Source organism: Solanum stenotomum, chromosome 1, assembly GCF_019186545.1.
Source record: "Solanum stenotomum isolate F172 chromosome 1, ASM1918654v1, whole genome shotgun sequence".
NCBI lineage: Eukaryota > Viridiplantae > Streptophyta > Magnoliopsida > Solanales > Solanaceae > Solanum > Solanum stenotomum.
The window spans coordinates 85022575-85046694 of NC_064282.1; the positions used below are offsets into that span (position 1 = coordinate 85022575).

The following is a 24120-nucleotide window of genomic DNA, read 5'->3' on the forward strand; positions in this document are numbered from 1 at the left end:
TGTTCGACAGGGAGGTAAAGAGAAGGGTAACAGAAAATAAAGTCACCACTGATCAATCCAACATTTCAGGTGAAGAATCCACAGATCTGGAACATTAGCCCCAGAAGAAGAACGGACCCATTCAATCAATGGAGGGGAGACGAAGCTACGAAAGGAAGTCAAGCGTGCTTACACAGAAAACTTGATGAGGAAACACGGCCAGGTCCTCGTCGGCAGATCTGTCCACGGTGGCGCATGGTGCGTAGCTCGGCATACAAGACTCCACAGGGAAGAAACAACATTGACGATGAAAGGAAGACAACTTGGTAAAAGGTGGGAGTACTTATAGCATCACAAGAATTATGAGAAGCATGAGGCAAATTTTAGCACACATGGAGCAACGAATGGAGCAATGGAGATGACTTTTAGAGTAGCTCAGAAGTTGGAAAAGGAAAGTGAGAGGAAAGTACAGGAAGGGACTAGAATAATGCTAGTCGTATTTCATTTATTATGGCCACTTGGCCGATTCATGATGTATTTCCCACATTGTTAGAAACCTTTTTTAATTTAAATAAATGGGCCAGGCCCGAAATTGATTAAAAAAAAAAAAGTTTGGTTGAAAGTAGTTTAGTGGGGTAATAGGACCTTCACAAAGTTCAAGTGTCTTTTTACAAAACAGATCTTACTTTAATGGGGTAATTATGTATTTTCTCTGTAATAAACAATGGTAAGAACTATACAAATAAATATACATAATCCACTTAATTAGATGAAAAATAATTGAAAAGGAAATAATGCTTCCATATATAGTACATGTGTGAAATGACTAAATAATTGAAAAGAAAAAAAAATGCTTCCATATATATAGTACATGTGTGAAATGACTGACAACTTGAATTGTCAAAATAATTGGAAGATCGTGGAAGGGAGCCGTTTTGAAAAAGTAAATAGTATAGTTAATGAGGATAGGCATTTTGGAAAAATGAGCATTTGTGGGTTCGGTTACGGTTCATTTAATAATAAGTATAATTTATGTAGAAATAATTAGTAAAAAATGCAAAAAGATGAGAAAAAGAGGAAAATTGAAATGTTGGCTTTTTAGTTATGCCACATCAGCTGGTCAATGATTCTGCTATATAATATATATATATATATTTGATTTGGTCCTTATTTTATTTTTTATTTGCACCAAAAAAATTATTTTAAAAACATTGAAGTTAATTGAATTGAAGTAAAAGAAATCGAATAGAAGAGAGAGAGAGAGAGAGAGAGTAAAGTGATTGGTTGGACGAATCAAATTAATTTTGTTCGGTGTTTGATGCAAACTCTTTCAAAATCAAAAACTAAATAATCAAACCGAAGTTTAATAAAACCGAATCAAAGAATCAACATCCACCCCTAGTAAAAAAACCAAATAAATATATAGTAATATATTTATGATTACTGTATGTATATCCACCAGGGCAGTAATTTTTTTATCATCTAATCATTAAATGTGTATTTTTGATAATTTTTATACTATAAGTATATAGAATTTAAATTCCAATCCTCTTGTGATATGACATAATTTTAATTTTTTTTGTTTGGGGTTGCTTGATGCAATTCACATCCAATCTTATATCGTAACAAGTTCTTGAATTAATTTCATATGATCCATAAAGTGCAACAATTCTTCATGATTTCATGGGATACGATCATGAAAAACCTAATTTCTTTACCATTTTTTGGCGGGGGAGGGAGAGGAGGGGTTCATTGAATGTTCAATATCACATAAACTTAAAACTTTAGTTAAAGGAGGCGCAATCTCATCTATGACATCATATTCTTAAATGATCTTAACCACTTACATGCCTAGAATTTCACATGCAAGAGTCATGCTCATCCATTTTGTTACTTCTACTAATTAATTAAAAGCATATAAACTTTCATTTTTAGATATGCTTTTGTTGCAAAGATTAATTAAAGTCGAGTAGATTTTAATATCAGTACTTAACAGTTATTGTTTAAGATTAATTTTGTTTGATATCCAAATTTAATTCTGTTTTCTATGAACCTAGAAGCTAAAAGAAAGACTAGAGCAACACCTCATCATTAGTATGCATTTGTCGAAATTTTATCTCATCTTCTCCCTTATTTCAATACCGTTCAAAAAGTTTAAAATAAATAATTATTGAGAAAAACAATAATTATAGTGTTATCACACCATTGACAAAGCCAACACAAAATTAAGAGAGTAGGTGCTGATCCCAATTTAAATTGGCTTCTTGAGAAACCCGTCCGACATACTTGATTTATAAACTAAATAACGAAATTCAATAAGAAAAACAAGCATATCATAGTGTTATCACACCATTGACAAAGCCAACACAAAATTAAGAGAGTAGGTGCTGATCCCAATTTAAATTGGCTTCTTGAGACACCCGCCCCACTGACTTGATTTATAAACTAAATAACGAAATTCTATTAATTTTCATTTTTTCACAAAGCCTTTTGCTTGTATTGATTCAACCATATTTTTCCAAAATTAAATTGGTAAATTATACTCTCTTTCCTCATCACAATCTGAGATTTTCATTTCTTCAATAAAAAAAATAAACAAACAAATAAATAAATATAAACAGAAAGTATTTATTTATGTAAGTTTTTTTTTTCTTTACAACTTTTTACAGAAACTGTTCTTAAAATCAGAAGGAACATTCATATTATAGTATCTTTGAGTTCTTGATTAAATTTCATCTTTTGCGTCTTCATAGATCTTCTAAATTTCTACTATTTCTTTTGATTCTGCCTCAAAGTGCAAATCTTTATACTGGGTTTTGAATCTTTTGTTTCCATTTTGAATTCTAGGGTTAAATTTTTCCCAATGCCCTTCTTGATTCTGGTTTAAAAGTCAAAACTTTATAATGGGTGTTGAATAATATTTCCCATTTTGAATAATAATACAAGATTCTTGAATATGGAGAAATGGGTATGTTTGTAATGTTGTAAAGTTGTGATTTTTAGAATGAATTGTTGGCAATGAGGAGTGAAGAAGAGGAGGAGGGAAAACAATGGAGAGTGTGGTACAAGTGAAGAGTGAAAGGGTACAACAATCTATACAAGGGGTAGTGATTCAGAGGACTAGGTTGAAACTGTGGTTTATTCCTGTTTTTGCTAGCATTTTGGTATGGGCCTGTTTGGTTCAGCTTTGGCATATGCGCTTGCTTTCGGGTTTCACTCGTTTAACTAAAGTATCGGTTCGTGTTGATGAGACTATGCATTCAACTACACCTAGTGAGTCTGTATTTGACAGAATCTTGAATTTTGATGTTGTTATGTGATTCTCAACAAGTTTGTCTTTTATTTGTTATGTGATTACTTTTGAGTAAATTCACTTTTATTTGTTTTGTATCAATAAAGTCACTTTTGTTTGTTTCGTATCAATAAAGTCACTTTCGCTTAACTAGTCATTTGCCTGAATCTTGATGTTGTTATGTGATTCTCAATAAGTTTGTCTTATTTGGTTACTTTGAGTAAATTCACTTTTATTTGTTTTGTAGCAATTAAGTCACTTTTGTTGGTTTCGTATCAATAAAGTCACTTTTGTTTGTTTTGTAATAATAGTCACTTAACTAGTCATTTGTTTCTCCAACAGTTAGATTAATGACCGGAAAATTGTCATTAATAACGTACTCTTTTTAAAACCACGGAAAGCTTACTCTTTCATTGCACTTAATAGATAATTGTATCCATTCTGGCTCTATTTAACAATAGATAATCTTCAAAATTTATCAAATTAACCAGCATATTTTCCCACTTGAACAAAATTACAAGACTAGCAGAAAAATGAACTTTATCTTCCTATTTTTTTAGAAAGACATACATGTATGTGTGTTCTGCATACATAACGTATGTATGCCAATAAGAGAGCATTAAGGCCTGAAGGGGGGATTGGGATCAGGGGCATTAGCAATGGCATCAGTGAAAGGCTCCCAATCTTGAGTTAATATGTTGTCAGCAACTTTACTGTCGAGTTAGTTAATGAAGTACGAAAAAGAGTAATTTTGCCGGTGGTTTTATAAAGAAAATTTATTAATGGTAGTTTTTCGCTGATTTTATTGAAATTTTCCGATGTGATCGTTTTTTAGAGAAACAAATGAATGATTAAGTGACTTTGTTGATACAAAACAAAGAAAAATGACTTTAATAGATAAATTCATTAAGTTTGGTGTACAATTGAGAAATGGACCCTGATTACTTCATATAGCTGACATCAATTGAATGGTCGATATGTAGTTTTATTGGTGGATTACCGTGGAAGGCGTTTAAATGTTTGTTACATAGTCGTTAGGGGGACAAGGGAAATCCCTTGAGTTTGTGGATAGTTTCATAGTAGTGAGATTCCAGGAGAAGACAAGCTTAAATTTTTTTGTTCTTGTAAAATGAATGTGAAAGATTGCTGATTTTGTTGTTTACCCAAGAAAAAAGAAGGGAAGAAAAAAATTTCTGTTTTAGTTTGGGCTGCGTTTTGTGTGCTAAATTAGACACTTGATATTGATGACTTCAGTCCCCAAGTATAGTGAAAAATGAAATGTAAAGAAATTAAAAGAGTTGGTTCTCCTAGTGTAGCTTTTTCGCACTTGATGATATGAAAACAAAACCCGTATAGCTTGGAAATACAAGAAAGCATATTATTTTAGACATGGTGGTTTGTATGTGATTTCAAATGTCTTCTTTTTGTGCCAATTGGCTTAACAGTAGTCTGCTACACTTATACGTCATAAAAAAACAGTATTCTGCTACACAACACTTATATGGTTTGCTTCAGACAAATACACTTGTTTTTCCTTATTTCAGGTGCCATGTCCATCCCGTGATTGTAGCTGTAATAGTCTTTAAAATGAAGCATCAACTCTAGTAATTTTAAAAAGTTAAATAGTCCATTAACTCATAGAATTTCTGCTTAGTAGGTTGAAGAACAAGTCAACGGATTAGTAGGGAGTCAGCCGATAGTCAGTGCCATATTGATGTAAACAAAAAAAGACGCTATGCCCCAAAGGGGAAGGGAGTCATGTGGGTGGAGGGAAATGTCCTAACCCTAAATAACTTACTTTTACAATAAAATATTCTAAGGGGCTGTCTGGCACTGTGTGTTAACAATCCTGCATGTTCAAGAGAACATTCTCCTTGACAGTACAAAGAGAATTGGTATTGTTAGTAATATTTGTTCATCCATTGCTCAAGCCCCTAATATGACTATAATTTCATTGCTTATAATGCAAGGGAGCAAATGTTGTGTAATGTTGGAGAAAAGAGGTAACTTGATTACCAACCAGTTACAATGTTGTTTTATACACATATTCCCTATTTTAGTATGATCCAATTTGTCCCAATTATAAATATATGTTCAATTCGTGTTTGGTATATTATTTGATCTTCATAATTCTCCCCACATTTTAAAATAGCCTTAGCTACCATGACTCGATGTATATCAAATAACGATTTGAATATCATCCTCATTCCTCTGAGTTAGAAATAACTAAGGATGGAAAACGGTGCGGTGTGGTTGCAGGGAAAACCTGCGAAGAGTTCTACCCGCCTCACATAGCATAATTTGCTATTTTCAACCCACCGCCCTGCCCCACATAAACCCACCCTGCATAAACCGGCCCTGCATAATTGGCTGTTCCTTTTTTAAAAAGAAAGCCTTTATGGAATGAATTTGATAATTTATACTATCAAAGAAAAGCATCATTGATGCATGATACATTAGTCCTTGTCAATCCAAATTATGATGTACCTGTGAGAGGCAACCATGTAATCTACTACATACTAGTGATAAGCTGTACTTGCATACTTTTGTAAGAATTCTTTTTTTTTTCTTTTTCCCTTCTTGGGTAGTTTTAGGATAGCGAGTTCTGTTTAGTTTGTGTAAATACATTGTTGTTGTTCCTATTAAAAACTTGTAAAAAAAATGAAACAATAGACTGGTGTAAGAACAGAAAACAGTCAGTTGTTTTAGGATAGTGAATTCTTGGGTAGTTTTAGGATAGTGAATTCTGTTTAGTTTGTGTAAATACATTGTTCTTGTTCCTATTAAAAGCTTGTAAAAAAATGAAACAATAGAATGGTGTAAGAACAGAAAACAGTCAGTTGTTACACAAAGACTGGTTCTTGAATTTGACAGCTGATGAACTTCATATTCTCTCCGCAGATATCTGGTGAATATACATATGCTCCATTTTGTCTAATCTTATTTCATCTAGTTTTGTTTTGTCTACTTCAGTTATTCATTATAAGAGTTTCTTTAAATCCACTTTAGTGTTTCAGGTTTAGCTTAAAAGAGTTTTATCCCAAACCCCTGATCCGCATGATTTTTTTAAAAAAATATTAGAAACCGCCCATACCCGCAAAAGCTCTAACCTGCACTGCCCCCAAATGCTGCAACCCGCCCCACCCTGCACCATTGCCAACCCTAAAAGTAACTGCCAGGAGTGGGAACTTCTTGATAGTGTTATTCAGTTGTTCAGCTACTTAGAAGGAAAAAAATGGAGAGAGAGGTACTAGAACCCTTGAGAGAGCCGAAGGTTTGCAAAGGGATTTCAACAATTTAATCAGGAGACTAAGCTCTCGCGAATGATAAGCAAAAGTTGCCATGACCAATGATTTGGAAAACTAAGGTTCCCCAAGGATCTCGTCTCAATAAATTGCATGCACACAAGATAATCTTTTATTAGAAGGGGTTAGATACAATGTGTAACAGATGTTTTATGTTGAAAAGAGCTGGAGGTTGTCTATAATTTATCTTGTGTCTGTACAATTGCAACGAAGATATGGAAATGTTTCTCAACCTCTTTGAAGTTAAGTGGGTGATACTAGGACTTGAAATTAAATCCTCTGAAGCTGGAAAGGGAGGAAAATTTTAAAAATATTAGTATGCCATGCGGTTGTGCATCATCCTGATTATTTGTAGAGTGAGGCAGTGTTTAGGGGAGCGCAAAGCGGTAAAAAGCGACAACACCCCGCTTCATACTTTAAGCAAAGCGCTCGCTTCATTGAAGTGAAGCACAATTTAAAAGAAAAAAGACCAAAATAAATAGACAAAATATATAAGCAAATTCATATTAAAAAGCTAGAAAAAGGTTCCCCTTTAGTTGTCTTATCACAAAACAGACATACAATTGCTGTCCTATTGGTCTTACTAACTTTTTTCCCATATTTTCATGTTGGGTCAGCCATTTTTAATCACGGATAAGATTTAAGAAAACTAATCAACATTATATTTTTATCACTATTAAGAAAAAATTCAACATTTTAGTCATTGTTAAGAACAAAACAATTTAGCGATGTATATTTTAATCACTGTGAGGAAAAAAAGTTCAGCAATGTATAATTTAAATAATCAAAGCTAAACAGGGCAAAGGAAAACAGAATAACCAACAAAGTGGGAAAAAAGAAGAAAAATACTAGGCTAGTTGCAGTAGTAAGAAGAACTAGGTAAGTCATGCCTCTTTTTATTCTTTAAAATCGACCACTTATTACTTGGAAAAAATAAAAGCATTGCTTTTCTCGCTTCACCGCTTCTGGTTGCATTGCGCTTCAAACCCAGAAGCGGTCGCTTCTTTTCACATGCCTCGCTTCAGCCAGCTGAAGTGTTGAACCCTTGCTTCGCTTCGCTTCACTGCTTAAAGTGATGAAGCGCTCGCTTTCCTGAACACTGGAGTGAAGGGAATGACAGTTGTTCTGAAGGATGTAGAGAACATGTGTAGGATCTAAATTAGTCCAGTCTATATTATCCGTCTTGAAATGATATAGAAAACATTTTAGATTTTATTAGCTCCCTGCTTATCTAGTAAGCATCTACCTTTTTACATTTTCAAACTATTTGTAATCAGCCCTCTCTTTAGTGCAAGGCATTCATTAAAATAACTATGCCTTTCTTAAACCCCTCAGTAGTATTCATTTTTACCACCTTCTTTTCTGATGTAAAATACGAATACCACAATTAAAAAATCGATTGGAATGTGTGAAAAAGCCTCAAACCATTCCACCCTTCCACAAGGGTAAATATCTTATCTTGCTGTTGTAGAAGTATACACGTATTTTCTCTGAAGTTCTTATTGAGTCAACTGATGCTGTCAGATGAAATATTCTCAACCTCAAGGAGATGGAACGGGAAATACTTTCTAGAATAATTGTATAAAAAAAGAAATGCTTTCTAGATGAGAAATGCATTAGTAGTTATATTAAATGAATATGAAGAAGTGTATTATCTTACTCAGTTTATTTTGCTACTGCGCCAACAGACCATGTTTTCATGAAAATGCTACTACTCATCTCATAAGTGTAGCATTTATGAAAAGAGGAAACCTTTGAATCCTTCTTTGCAAATCCAAACTCTGCTTCTGCTATACATTACAATGAGTAGGAACTATACAAAACTTTGAGTCATAACTCCATTAATTTCTCATACCATGCAGGAAATTATACAAGTAATGGGTTTCTTCAAGTGTCCTGCAATGGTGGTTTGAACCAAATGCGTGCGGCGGTAGGTCTTTTTCCCGCTTTCTCTTTGTATATCAATTTTCTCTTTTGGCATTGAGGAAGTTGGAAATTGTACAAGTGCATTCAAATTGAGTTAGACCCACAAAATTTGGATACAAACTCCTAACCTGATAAATTCAGCCAATTTGAATGTAGATTTGTGACATGGTGACTGTTGCAAGACTTTTAAATTTAACTCTGGTTGTCCCAGAGCTTGATAAATCATCATTCTGGGCAGATCCTAGGTAATTCTGGTGTTATGTACTGCTGTTTCCTTGTCCTGTTGCTTAGTGATTTATAATAACTGCAGCATATCTTGGCAGCAATTTTGAGGATATTTTTGATGTGAGACACTTCATTGATTCATTAAGAGATGAAGTCAACATAATAAAGAGACTGCCAAAGAAGGTTGCCAGGAGCTATGGATACCATCCAATAGTAATGCCTCCTGTTAGCTGGTCAAGTGAAAAGTACTACTTGCAACAGGTTGGTCTATTTGTTCTACAGTACATTATTATCATATAATTGTTAACTGGTAGATGCATGATTGACCTGACCAAACTAGTTGTTCTTCATGGTTGTGCAACAATATTATTAGTCATCATTTAGAAGACCAAGGGTGTTTGGCTAAGCTTACAAGCTGGTTAAACTGATTTATAAGGAATTTTTGGCTTGTCTACACGTTTGGTAAATACCTAAGTGCTTATAAGCCAAAACTAATCATAAGCTGTAAGATGGTCATCCCCAACTTATGGCTTTTCAACTTATAAGCACTCTTAGTTTGACCAAGTTTTTTTACTATTTTATCCTTAGTATTTTTTCTAATTGTCAAAAGACCTTTCCCAAAACAAAACCTAGGACTTCCTCTTCACCCCATATCTATCGTTTCTCTTCTTTGCAAAGATACATTTAAATTTTATCGGTAAAAATTTAAGGGCATTTTAGTCATTTTAACAAAAGACTAGCTTATCAGCATTTTTTTCCAAGTATATTGACTACTTATTTTCTGTTTTATCACTTCTAGCACGTAACTGTAACTGCTTACTTATCAAAATTCACCTACGACTTATCAGCTAAGCCAAGCAGGCTCCTATACAAGTACTTTCAATTCACAAGTCTTGACTAAGTGATGTTTTTGCTATGTGTACATTCATATACTACTTAGACATGTAATCAGTATGTAGTCGACGAATGATGATTTCGTAGTCATTAAATATCAGTAGCCTTGATTACTGAATATTCCTTCTGTCACACACTGAACATTTACATGTTATTTAACTGTAGAAGATCCTACTCTAATGCGTTTTATATGTATTAACAGATTCTGCCTCTCTTCAGCAAGCATCAGGTTATAAACTTCAACAGGACAGATACTAGGCTAGCAAATAATGGGATCCCTCTTGAGCTTCAGAGACTTAGATGTCAGGTCAATTTTCACGCTCTGAAATTCACACAAAAGATTGAGGCATTGGGACAAAAGTTAGTCCATATGCTTCAGCAGAGAGGACCATTTGTGGCATTGCATTTACGGTATGAGATGGATATGTTGGCTTTCTCTGGTTGCACTGAAGGCTGCACAGAGGAGGAAGCAGAGGAGCTCAAACAGTTAAGGTGATTACCAATTGAAGTAACATATTGTATTTACATTACGCTCATGTATCTTTGCTTAGGATAGTAACGTTTATATAGGTATACTAGTTGAATTTATTGTTAGTAGATGATGATGTTCAAGTAACATCATTTATTTGGTCATGCTCAAGTCATGATCAGATTAGTAAAATCTGGCACCACAAGGATTGTCTAAAAAATAGGTGTTTCCTCTCTTACCTACTTAGGTCCATTGGCTTTTATCTTTCTTTCTTTTTGGATAAACTAATGATTATCTAATTTGAAACTCCATAAAAAGTGATATGACATAGACAAGGGATACTACAAGAGTGCCAAAATCAGTTTGGACTTATTCCTGTTAGATCTACACCATCCGTGAAGGCTATACTCTTGCTAAGAACATTGATGGAAATTTATCATCAGAAGAATAAAAATTTACACAGGTGACCTAGAGAAAGTGTACGATAGAGTGCCAAGAAAGAGTCCTTTGATGGGTATTTGGTGAGCATTGTAGAAGAAAATAATTCATACTAAATATATAAATGCCATAAAGGAATATGTATGAATGAATTGTCAGTGGTGTGAGAGCAGTAGTATTAGATGCAAAGTTATTTCTCATAACTGTGGGTTTACACTAGGGATCGACATTGAGTACATACCTTTTTATCTTGGTCATGGATGAGCTAACTAGCATTATATTGGAGTCCCTTGGTGTATGCTATATGCAGTTGATATTATGGTTATTGACAAAACTAGTGAATGTGTCAATCAAAAGCTTGAACTATAGTACCACCTAGTCAAATGGAAGGTAGTGATCAATGAGAAAATATTTGGGGGATTGGGGATCAAAAATCTGAAGAATCTGAGTAAAGCTTTAAGAATGAGATGGCTATGGAAATATTCAAATGAAAATCGAAGTCTATGGGTTAGAGTCATTAAAGCTAAATATGAGGAGAACGATAATTGGATGACAAAGGAGGTCACTACTCCTTATGGTGTTAGCTTATGGAAATCTATCAGAATTTTGTGGAATGAATTCAAAGTTAATACCATAGTCAAAATGGCAGATGGAGTTAAAAGTGTCTTCTGGAAGGATGATTGGCATGAAGCAGGCAACATGGAGACATTATTCCTGAATATTTATAACTTAGTTTTACATCAACAGAGCACAATAACAGAATTGTGGACACCTCAAGGGTGGAATTTTGTGTTCAGGAGACACCTCAATGATTGGGAAATACCAAGAGTAACAAAATTCTTCAACACCATCGACCAATTCAGTGGTTTGAAGGCTGGACAAGACATCTTACAGTGGCAGGGAAACAGTAACGGGACTTTTAAAGTTAATGCAGCCTACAGGAAGATGAACCAACCAAACCAGCAGATACTTCGATGGCCTTGGAAACACATTTGGAAAGCCAAAATCCCACACAAAGTAGCTTGCTTTGTCTGGTTATTGGCTAAGGAAGTAGTGCTGACACAAGATAACTTGATGAAAAAGGGGATCCCTTTATGTTCGAGATGTTTTTTCTGTGGGGAAACTGCAGAAACAGTGGTTCATTTATTTATACATTGCAAGGTCACAAGTCAACTATGGAGATTATTCCTATGTCTCAAAAACATATCTTGGTCCATGCCAGGGAAAATCACAGAAGCATTACACATTACACAGTTGGGAAGAAGCAGGAGTCACACCAAAAACAGAAACAACTGGAGAATTGTACCTGCAGCTATATGGTGGACAATATGGAAGGTGAGGAACCTTAGAGTCTTTGAGAATATGGAGAATACTATAGAACAAGTCAAAATGAATTGTATTTTGACTTTATGTTTCTGGTGTAACCAGATATACTCTAATGATATTGTCTCTATCATTGATGTCTTAGACTCATTATAAGGATAGGACAGTAGATTTTGAGTTCTTTTGTAAATATGGTTTCAGTACCTGGGTTACAGAAATAGAATCAGTTACCTATGTCAAAAAAAGCTTGAACTATAGGGAAGTACTTTGAGAGAGTAAGGGGTCATTTGTTCATGGGATAAGGTAGGTTATTCCAGTATTAAGTTTGAGATTAAATTTATACTTTGTTACTTAGTCTTCGATAGCCCACCTTTCTTTGTCAAACTTGGTGTAATTTTATCCTACCTCCCAGGTGTGATTAATTAGTCCAAGGATTATAATTTCGAGATAACTTAGTCTGTGAACCAAACTAACCCTGATGAGTCGTTTGGTTTGAATATAAGTTATGATGGGATTAATTATGATGAGTCAAGTTATGCTGGGATTAGTTACGATGAGATAAGTTGTGTTGGGATTATTTCTTATTGAGTGTTTGGTTTGTTGTATTCAAAATAATACGCATTGCATAAATTTTTAAGAACAAATTATTTTTTTTATGAAAATGTCCTTCATGAGTGTGAAAAGTAATGTATAAAAAAGGTTTAAAAGAATATCTTTGTCATTGTTCTATTACTATACCACCCAAGGGGAGGATAACTTATGCCGGTACTAATTATTAATCCCGGAATAAGTTATCCCGGACTTGCCTACGAAACAACAAATTAAGCGGCACTATAATTTAATCTCAGGACTATTTGGTGTTATCCTTCACACCAAACCACCCCTGAGGGTTTTAAGATAAGTTGAAGTAAAAATGAATGTGAAATTGCAGGGTACTTGCATAAAAAGAGTGAAATTGAGGTGAGATTAGGTGGGATTGCATACTTAATCACAAACAATTCAAATATTGAAGCTTGATGTTCATGAGATTTGGTATGATAGGTGAAGATGTTACAAACACATTCAAAATAGTTTGGTTGAAATATGAAGTGTAATCGTTGTGTTATATGATATAATGGTACTTATGAAATTAAAAGATAAGAGATCAAAAATGCTTTACCGAGGCTCAAGTAGAAGAAGGGGTACTTGAACAGAGGGTCGTCTCAGACCATAAAGATCTGTCTTTGCGAATGGTTGTAGGACCATCAGTGTTGCATGTAAGTGAAATGTTGGGCCTCTAAAATCCACATATATCCATAAGATGTGTAACTATCGCAGTAATGAAGTTGTTAAGATGGATGTGCGGACTACATTCAACAGAAGGTGCAAGTAGCACACATAGATGATTATATGAGAGAAAGTAGCTTGAGGTAGTTTATTTATGTCCCAACTCCAACATGGAGTTCCAGAAGCACCGGTATCGTAGGTGTGGAACCATGATGAGTGAAGACATCTTAGTAGGAAATGTGGTTCTTGTTGCCCACCCTTCCTCCTCTACTTTGAGAATTGTGTTAACAAAGAGTGGGAAGAGGTCCCATACGAAATCACATTCTTACTTGAGCAATGCAGGAGACTAGGGAATGGGTCGAATAAACTCCCTCGGGTCGAAACAATAACAGGCGACGACATACTTAGATGATGCTTTGCTTGATATTTTCATCTTAGTGATTGAAAGAGGTGTGTATGGCTATGCTATAGAAATAGAAGACGGAAGCATTGAATGCCAAAGAGGTGGCTCGACAAGGAAGGAATGAAAATCATCAAGGATGCCTTCTTTGGTGGCGGAACTAAGGAATAAATAGCAATACTGATTCTCTAAGCTGGTTTGGATTTCCAATGTTTTGAGAAATTGGTCAAAATAGATGGCATCACCTTTTTTTGTTCTTTCTTACCAGTTGACAATCTTTGGGATGAGGGAGACGTAAAATCACATGGAAGTTATCCAAAAAAAACCCTATGATCTCTTGGAATTCACTAAACCTAGTAAAAAGTAGGACACAACGGAAGAAAAAAAAATCTATATGGGTGATACCAATTAGTCGGGATTAAGTTTTAGTCAGGATCCAAGAATCTGACCTAATGGTCAATAAAGTGTGTTTTCCTTAGAGACCAGTACCAGTTTCAAGAAACACTACATGACTTTTTCCACTCGCTTATGTCTTTGATGGCGGAGTTACCCGATTCCTGTGTTGGGAAGTTTAACAAGTGCTCGACATAGCGCAAACTGGCGCATACACCACCTTAATTAAAAATGAGGTTTTAGTCTTATTAGTACGTTACTTAGGGTCCAATGTTTGATAGGAGTTTCTTAGTCTCATTGATCATTTATATGCGAGTGGAAAATGTGGAGGACTTATAATGCTTGAGAAACTAAGTTTTTATATATTGTACGGAAAAAGCTTAATTGGAGTGACATGTGTAGTGAGGATGAGATTGTCGACCTCAACTTACTTGGGATTAAGGTGTAGTGTTGTTGTTAATGTTGTAATGGTAATTCAATTTCTGGCTCCTCATAGCAACTCCAAGTTACGACGTTTATCTAGACAGTTCCTTGTCACACATTAATTTAGAATGGCTTCCATGCCCAGACATCCCTATCGTGCATTTATATGATGATACTTGATAATATATGTGACATTGAAGAATAACTTTTTGATTTTTGTTATGTTCTTTTAAGATCCCTTTGATAGAGGATGTCGAATAGTGGCTAACCCAACTCGCCTAACCTAGGCAAAAGAAAAGGAAAACACCAAGAGATAACCTCCAAAGTTCTCTCGAAAACACACACAAGTGGTAAGACACCAAAAAATTTCTTTAGTGCAAGAATACGTTTAGTATCAATATTTGATCTTATTTTTCAGTTTATTTTTTTTTACTTTTGTAACTATTTACATGGACCGATCACCTAGAATTTCACCATGGTGATAGTTGTAGACTAGTAAAGTTGATTATGAGTAGTGTGTGATGACTAACCGATCACCTAGAATTTCACCATAATGATAGTTGTAGACTAGTAAAGTTGATTATGAGTAGTGTGCGATGACTAACTAGTGGTACAAGTTGGTTGCGGACCTAAATTGAAATGCAAACATGAATAACAATGTTTGCTCATAATTTTCCGACTTTCCTCCTAATTCGATTTCAAAGTTTCTATATTGTTGAAGAACTTCAAATTTTTATTGGTTATTTTCCCATATACATGATTTTCTTGATTGTACCGTTCTTTGTGTTTGACATTCACACACCCCATTTTTATTTTTTCTACGTGGTAAAGTTTTGTTTTACTTTGTTTGCTCAGGTATGCATTTCCATGGTGGAAAGAGAAAGAGATTGTATCTGATGAGAAGAGATCTCAAGGCTTGTGTCCCCTCACACCGGAGGAGGCAACTTTGATTCTACAAGCATTGGGTATTGAAAAGGATATGCAGATTTATATTGCGTCGGGTGATATTTATAGCAGTGAACGAAGACTTGCTACACTGAAAACTGCCTTCCCAAAGATCGTAAGTGTTAATTGTTTTTCTTTTCTTTTTTGCCGGACTATTAGGAATATAGATATCAAGATTAAATATATTAGAAAACATTTGTCGCAGTTTACTGTATTTTGATAAAAAAAAACGGCTTATTATTCATTAGCATCCTAATTGCCTGCTCTCATATAAATCGTAATCGTTGGTATTCTGAAAATCAAAATTTTATAACTAAAAATGATTTCTAGCAAATTTTAATAGAATTTGTGACATATTTGAAAACTCTATTTTAATAAATTGTTCTATAGATTGAAACCGTAGTAACGATAGAGAATTATGTGTATTAAAGTTAAGTTAGAAAAATATGATAATTAGGGAAACCTGATACAATTGGCATGCCAATAAAGTTTTGAAAATTTAAAAGAGATAGAGTTATCACACTAGTCAACCTATTCAGTGCTATATTAAGGAAACACTAATAAGAAAAAAACAAAAAAATATTTATTCATATGATATAACTTTGGAAGAAGCGATAGAATTTAGACTTAGAAACATTATCTAGAGTGACCCAATAAAATTAATAGTCTTAACATCAATTTTTAATAAGAGACATATATTTTTTCTCCATGTTTTTTGTTTATATTATAGTATTCTTGAAAAACATAAAGTTTTTAATTTTAATAATCTTATTGCTTATAGTTTATATTAGTAAGGATTAATAAGATGTTGGTTATTTGTTTGCAATACAATCTGTTGGATAATTTTATATAAAATTTTAAATACTAATGTTAAGATGTGAGTTGTTTAATTCAAATTTCTAAAATAATATCTACTATAAAGAGTAGACAGCTTTATCTATAACAATTTTTTTATGTAAATTTTGTATTATTTAAGCAAAAATAAAATCATAAAGTTTATAATTTATTAAAAAATTTGGGCACTCAATTTTTTTGTTGCCTAAAGCAAAGGCTTCTAATTCATTAGCCTCCCCTTGAGCCACTCATGGACATCATAATACTATTATAGAGAATCAATTTGAATTTGTGCTTAGTAGATCCATAAAGACTAATTTTGTTAGAATGTTTTATGAAAAAGTCATGGCAAAACTTTGGAATAGAGAATAGAGTTCAAGACTTAGGGACATGATAATGATGGTAAAAAAACAATTTTAATTTGTGCTTAGTAGATCCTTAACAAAGACGAAATTTTGTTAGGATGGTTGATGAATTTTTATACTGAGAACCTAGGATGTCAGGTGGCCTCCCTCCCAACAAAGTACCTTGGAATGCCCCTTGGTGCTAAGAACAAAGAGGTGGAAGTTTGGAATGAAGTACTGGAAAGATGTGAGAAGAAGCTGTCAAGGTGGAAAAGCCAATATCTATCCTTGGGAGGCAGAATAACTCTTATCAAATCTGTGATGGATGCACTTCCTACTTATATGATGAGCCTATTCCCAATACCAAGAAGTATAGAGAAGAAAATCAACAAATCAAGAAGAGTCTTCCTGTGGCAAGGAAATAAAGAGAAGCTTGGGTATAATCTGGTTAAATGGGATGTAGTGACACTCAACAAAATGTAGGGTGGTTTGGGTATAAAGAAGTTGAATATGCAAAATATCAGCTTGTTGAAAAAATGGCTATGGAGGTTCTGTAGTGAAGATATGGCTTTGTGGAGGAGATTCATATCACAAAAATATGGTCTCCAAAACAATTGGATCACTGAAGAAGCAAATGGTACCGTTGGTTGCTCTGTCTGGAAGACAATCAGAAGACTGTGGCCATCCTTTATCCCTAATCTATCCTTTAGGATTGGGAATGGGGTGAAAACCAGTTTCTGGAATGAACTTTGGCTAGGGGAAGAGAATTTGAAGATCATGTTCCCAGATCTTTATGTATTGAGCCTACAACAGATGGACATTGTGGCACAAGTGTGGAGCCCTCAAGGTTGGGATTTGATCTTTAGGAGGGCTTTAAATGACTGGGAGGTTGATAGAGTAGCAGGATTATTACACACACTAAATGCTTTTCCAGGTGTCACTGAAAGTCCTGATACTCCAATCTGGAAAATGCACAAGAAAGGGATTTTTTCTGTGAAGTCTTGTTACTGGAGCTTAAACTCTAACCAGGCTATGGAAATGGAATGGCCTTGGAAACTAATCTGGAAAATCAAGGTTCCTCACAAGGTCTCAGGTTTTATTTGGTTGGCAATTAGGAAAGCATGTCTAACTCATGAAGTGTTACAAAGAAGAGGTATACAGATTTGCTCAAGGTGTTTCATGTGTGGGGAAGAGGCAGAAGTTAATAGTCACTTATTCTTACACTGCAGAACAGCTGCAAATCTGTGGGACATGTTCTTATGTATACTTGGAATTAACTGGGTAATGCCCAAAACTACTTTAGAGTTGTTGAGACAGTGGGAAGGAGTGGGCAGAAGAAGAAGATCCAAAGAGGACTGGTGGAAATGCATCCCAGCCTGCATTTGGTGGACATTGTGGAAGGAAAGAAATGAAAGATCACATGATGGGAAACTTAACAGCACTCAGGAAATCAAGATGAATAGCTTGGGCCTGCTGTATTTTTGGTGTAAACAGGATTTGGTGGGGGAGGTAGATAGCTTAGTGGATTTTAAAGCTCAATTGTAAAGTTTTGCCCAGTTTTTGGCTTTTGAAATTACCCCCTGGGGACTGTAAATCCCACCTCATCAGGCTTTGCTGATGAGTTTTGATGTGAATATAAAGTTACCTTATCAAAAAAAAAAAATATACTGAGCAGAAGAAGGATCTTCACATGATAACTATATTCACAAGATTGAATGCATAAAAATATAGATATGAAGATGAGTGTTCAGTTACAAAGATAGATTGGGTACGATGAAAGACAATCACATTCAGTAGAGGATGCATGTAACATACATAGAGGATATGATGAGAGAAAGTAGTCTATTTAAAGTTAAATGTTTGGCTAAAGTCTTAAGCGACCCCCTAAATTTGTCCGCATCTTTCATTTTGATACTAGAGCTAGGACTTGTTTTTCTATTAGACACTTACAATACTAAAATTGTCCTATTAAATACTTTTTGCTGACATGACATTGTGTGGGTAAAACACCTAAAAGGGGCGCGTGAGAGATAATTATTAGGTCAATTTTTTTCTCTTCTTCTCCATTCTATCTTGCAAATATTTCTTATCCTGACACTACCCTTCTCCTTTCTTTTCTTTTTCTGGTCCGTCATCTGGTTGATGTTCTCCATGTAGCATTCAGATCGAATGATCATGTCAGTAATGCGGGAGACATATCTATTTTCCCCTCAGGAATCTTTAGAATTCCAACGGCTTAACTGTAATTGCCTCTTACCATCAAATGAAATGTGAATAGCATTCATCCCAAAAAAACTAGATCTAAAACAAAAGAGACAGACTTGAATGGGAAATGGGGAGGAAGATGTAAGGGGGAGAATACAGTCAAAATTGTGGATGATGGTGGCGGTAGATGGAGAGGGCGGTGGTGGCTGCTAGGTTTAAGTCTAAATTCTTTTTCTTTAATTTGGGTATAAATTTCATAATTCATTTTTAATAATTAATTTGGGCAGAAATTTCATGTCCCTGGTAATTGGTCACTTTGCCACCTCTTCCACGAGTGTATTGCTCACACTGCATATTTTTGGCTGGTTATGATAATAGTGTTTAATAGGATTATTTTTTGAATAGTGTAAGTGTATAATGAGAACAAGCCCAAGTTCAAGTGTCAAAATGAAAGATGAAGACAAGTTCTAGGGGCCGCTTATGACTTTAGCCTAAATGGTTTCACCAATAAGAAAAAGAGAAAATAGTTTAAGATGATTAAGACTATGTTCTACATAAACCCTCCAATTTACTCGTTTGTGTAGATTAAAAGTGGTAATTGGAGACAAGGTAGATATAAAAATGTATGAAAGGAAGTTGTCATTAAAAGGTTTATTACATCTCAAAATCAATGCAAATTAGAATCAATGCAAATTAGAATATCCATATAGATGATATACCACATGGCTTTTATTCAACGACAAAGACCCAAGAAGTGATGTGTGGGTTAGACATGGGTTGGAACCATGTTATGCCAAATTGTGGTACTTTAGTTGGGAGGATAGAGGAGGAGGCCCATACTTCTTGATATCTCGAACCTATGTGCCCACAGGAGTTGCAACAAGCTTATAAGCGATATCAATTAGTCAGGATTAAGGATTTGCATTGTTACATAGCATTGGGGCGACATGGATGAAATGGAGTCTTGACTCTGGAGTCCTCTGTGATAAGAAAGTACCACCTAAACTTAAAAGTAAGTTCTACAGAATGATGGTTAGACCGTTTTATTTTATGGGATGGAGTATTGGTCAGTCAAGAACTCATATGTTTAGAAGATGCATGTTGCGGAGATGAGGATGTTGAGATAGATGTGTGGACATACTAGGAGTGACAAGATTTGGAATGAGGTTATCCAGGAGAAGGTGGGAGTGGCCTCTGTGGCGGACAAGATGAGGGAAGCGAGACTGCGATGGTTTGGACATGTACAGAGGAGGCGCCGACACCCTAGTGAGGAGGTGTGAGAGATTGGTTGTAGAGGGTTCGCAGTAGGGTTGCATATTGGTCGGTTCGGTTTTGAAGTTTATCGGTTTGACTTATTGGTTATTGGTTTGTAGACATGCTAAATTGTTATAGAACCATTAAGATATTGACTTATCGGTTATTGGTTTATCGATTATTTATCGTTATCAATTCGGTTATCGATTTAACCGTTAAGATTTGACAGAAAAAAATCATTGAAAATCACTTAGAAACAAGGTGACAAACCAAATGAACCATGCACATGAGTTCACAGTTCTTTGCTCAAAAGCAAACACTTTTACATTGAGTAACCAAGAGTTTGAGACAACCAAAAATAAAAGTAGGAAACTAATCTCTAAGTCAAGGACTTTATATACAAAATGGTATAAATATAATTATTTTATTTACTATCGAGTTATTGGTTAACTCGTTAAGAAAAAACCTCAAACCCCAATAACTCATTACTGATAAACCATTAACTTTTTTTCGGTTCGGGTTATCGGTTTCGGTTTTGAACAACCCTAGTTCGCGGAGGGGTAGGGGTAGGTCGAAAAGATATTGGAGAGAGGTGATTAGACAAGATACAACGTAGTTTCATATTATAACTTTAGATAGGAAGGAGTGGAGGTCGCATATTAGGGTAGATGGTTAGTAGGGATAAAGTTTTGTCTTGCCTTGTGAAGGTTTAGTGCATGTTGTAGGACTAGTCGTACCGTTTTAGTTCTTGCTATATGTTGTTTGTTGTATTTCAATTATCTCTCTATTTTGTTGCTATTATTGCTTTTCGTTTCTTATTGACCGTATGTTTTTTCCAATGTTTTCTTCTTTCTCTTACTCGGGTTTGATGCCTCTCTACCTCCACGAGGTAGTGGTAAGGTTTGCATACAGTCTATCCTCCCCATACCAACTTTGTGGGATTTCACTGGGTATGTTGTTGTATTGTTACACTTATAGCAGGCCTGATGTTTGCCAAGAATCTTTTATTTTGGTAAGAGACTTGTATATTGGTGTAGGGAATAGAACCCAAGGGTGCGGCCTAGTGGTCAATGAAATGAGTTGAGAATCATCATGTTTCAGGTTCAAGTCCAGTGGAGGCGAAAAACACTAGGTGTTTTCTTCTCGTTTGTCCACGCATCAGTGGATAGAGTTATTCGGTACCTATGCTGATGGGGTGTAGCAGGTGCTGCATGCTAATCTAGACACCACGGTCATCGAAATAAAAAATATTGGTGTAGGGAGTATTTTTGGATGAATGGAAATGAATTACAGAGAATCTATATAACCGACCAAGCTATTTTGGGGTTGACGGATAGTTAATTGCTTGCTTGATTTGTAGGTTTATTGTTCTGAATTTCATGCACTGTGTTTAATGCTGCAAACTCCAACTTGGCTAATTCACATGCAATACTGTAAACCGTTAGCTGATTCTATCTTCATCGTTTTGACCATTACATCCAATTAATATATCTCCGATTTATGTTTATGTTACAGGTGAAAAAGGAAATGTTGCTTGATCCCGAAGAGTTGCAGCAGTTCCAGAATCATTCATCTCAAATGGCAGCACTGGATTTCATAGTATCAAATGCTAGTAATATATTTATCCCTACTTATAATGGCAACATGGCTAGACTTGTCGAAGGTCATCGTAGGTGCATACGATCTACTATTTCTGTTTATATGTTCCTTATGTGTATCTTGAACGTGTTCCTGAATAGATCTGTTGCAGGTATCATGGTTATAAGAAAACCATCCTATTGGATCGCAAAACTTTGGTAGGGTTATTGGACTTGCATCACAACCGGACCCTTTCATGGGCCGAGTTTTCAGCTGCTGTGCGACAGTCGCACGAGGGAAGAATTGGACAACCAGCTCATCGAAGAGTTATCGAGGACAAACCCAAAGAAGAAGATTACTTTTATGCAAATCCTCATGAGTGTCTGTGTGAGAGTGCAACATGTGAAGGTCTTGATAATTCAACTGAAGTTCGATGAGACATGTCCACCAAGATCATGACTTGCATAGATATTCGGTTCCACAGCCTAATGCACAGGCATTTTTTTATAAAAAAAAAAGAAAAAGCCGAAGGCTTAAATTTTTTCGTTCATGTGTCGAGATTCTTTAGAGAAAGGCAAAAAGTGTGGCCTTTCTTAGTCGCGGGGACATTTAGGAGATGAGTAATTCTTGAGATTCAACATGAGAAGGAAGGAAGGATTGGTGCCATCCGCGCTTCTTCTTACTATTGAAAGTAGTTGAAGCTTTGAAGCTCGTTTTCTTGCATTCCTTTCAATTCTTTCAATTGATTTTGAAACTTTTAGCTATATAAAGTTAGGTGATTTTCTAGTAAATACATTTTATTCTTTGTAAAGGGAAACCCCATGACCTTTGGCTTTGTGTGTTTGCAATTGTCTAGTTTTAGGAATCAATAATCAGTGTTGCAAATGCTACTCAAAAACCCCCCAAAATATGATAAATTAATATAAATAGGTGTCCACCCAAAATGTAGCTAGCAAATTGTTAATATATGTATATATTGGTTTAGATTTTGCCAATTTTTTTGGTCTCGTGATCAATTGTATGACTTCCCCCATTGCTAAAAAAATTACTATTTTCCCACTGAAAGACGTCATATTTTGGTGAGAAAATAGTAAATAGTAATGCTTACGTATGGAAAAATTAGGAAGTTTTCCGCTATTGCAGTGACCAAGAGATTGTAGTAGAGAAGAAGTGAAATTGGATGCTCTCTTTATTTGGTTTCAATGGTACATTTTGGACCAGTTTTGCTCCAATTTTGGTCCCCTTTTTTGCTGCTGTTTTGGACCAGCTTATCTATCGTACAGTTTTTACATTGTTTTGCTCCCGTGGGTGTAGTTTATGCCGTTTCTTTATTGTTGCAGTTTTTGTCCAGTTTTTATGTTGTTTATTTGGATGCTGCAATTTTCACGTAGATATTGTTGCAGTTTTTGCATGGAGCGTTAGTCGAACTCTAAGTCCGTGACATATTGCTCCAATTTTGGTTCTCTTTTTTTTTGTCCGTTCAATTTTGGTATAGAGCTACAAATATTAAATTTGCAATGCCAAAGACAAGTATTAGAAAAAATATGCAACTTTTGAATCTGCAGAAAAATTGCAGTTACAGTATATGACAGGGAGGAATAAAAAAATTTGAAAAATATTTTTCAATTTTTTTATGTTTGGTTAGTCAAAATATTTTGGAAAACTAACTCTTGAAAAATGAGGAAAATGACTTCTCTAATAAAAAAAATAGGGAAAATAAGTTTCATAAGTGACTTTCTGATCCTTTCCCACCACCCCTGAACTTCCACTCCCTACTCCATTTGGTCCACATAGTGTTTTGCTAGATTGCATATAAAAAAAATGGTGATATTATTTTTGCTTACTTACCGAACACTAGAAATTAAGTAAAAAGACCACTTATTTTCCAATAAAATATTTTCATGAAAAATATTTTGCTCAGTACCAAACACACCACATGTGATTGCCATTTTTTTCTTCTAAATCTTTTAGTGTGAATCATTACTCTCACACAGCCCTGAATGCAGCATCATTATAGGTCCCGTTCAACAGATTCTCTATTTTTGAATTGATTGTTGATGACTTGTCTTTTTCTCTTACGAAACAAGTTCCTTTTCATTCTTAATCTACCTCGATCGAGTAGTTTGCACCAAAAATGACGAAAAAACTCCCTAAAAGTATCATAAAATTCCTCCAAAGCACCTGATTTTTCCTTGTCTTCAAATCCCCATAATTATTTCGGATGCAAAATCCCGTTGCACCCCGCCCTGAATTACCTCTATTAGATCCATCCGTATTACATTTAAACCAATAGGAAAAAACCAAACCACCTGTTTGTAGGGATGTCAAACCATGCGGTAGCAGAACAGACCTATAAGGAGATCCAACCTCCGCATAGCCAAATTTTTATTACAATCCGCCCCAGATATTTGTCCTGCATCATGAAATTTGTGCTATCAATATATATTTTAAAGCGAAAATAACTCATTTTCCTATAATAAATTTTTTTATAATCCTTTCATAATTCAGTTGAAATATATAATATTTGCATGAAAGAGCTCTCATATGCTGAGTTTCCCTCTCCCAAAAAGGTTATCAAGTTTTCTTTCAAAATTGATAAATATTATATTGAAATATTATAAATGATT

The 24120-nt window shown here is 34.9% G+C and overlaps 1 protein-coding gene across 3 annotated transcripts; it reads left to right on the forward strand.

The window, feature by feature from the left end:
* The first annotated feature begins 2722 nt into the window (after nucleotides 1-2722).
* Nucleotides 2723-22373, forward strand: LOC125864060 (rhamnogalacturonan I rhamnosyltransferase 1-like). 3 transcript variants are annotated; one of them, XM_049544010.1, is made up of 8 exons: nucleotides 2723-3252; nucleotides 8439-8506; nucleotides 8659-8747; nucleotides 8826-8988; nucleotides 9824-10113; nucleotides 15189-15393; nucleotides 21431-21584; nucleotides 21666-21948. In XM_049544010.1, the coding sequence occupies exons 1-8, from the start codon at nucleotides 3030-3032 to the stop codon at nucleotides 21713-21715; spliced, it is 1242 nt and encodes a 413-aa protein (XP_049399967.1). In that variant the 5' UTR covers nucleotides 2723-3029; the 3' UTR covers nucleotides 21716-21948. The 3 variants fall into 3 exon arrangements, with proteins under 3 accessions (XP_049399967.1, XP_049399975.1, XP_049399961.1); XM_049544018.1 differs by having other exon boundaries at nucleotides 21431-21578; XM_049544004.1 differs by having other exon boundaries at nucleotides 2724-3252; nucleotides 21431-21588; nucleotides 21666-22373.
* Nucleotides 22374-24120: the final 1747 nt, after the last annotated feature.

Coding starts and splice junctions, on each gene's coding strand:
- LOC125864060 (XM_049544004.1), top strand. CDS start 3,030: ATGGAGAGTGTGGTACAAGTGAAGAGTGAAAGGGTACAACAATCTATA. Junction 3,253..8,438: donor TATGCATTCAACTACACCTA/GTGAGTCTGTAT, acceptor CATACCATGCAG/GAAATTATACAAGTAATGGG. Junction 8,507..8,658: donor TGAACCAAATGCGTGCGGCG/GTAGGTCTTTTT, acceptor ATTTGAATGTAG/ATTTGTGACATGGTGACTGT.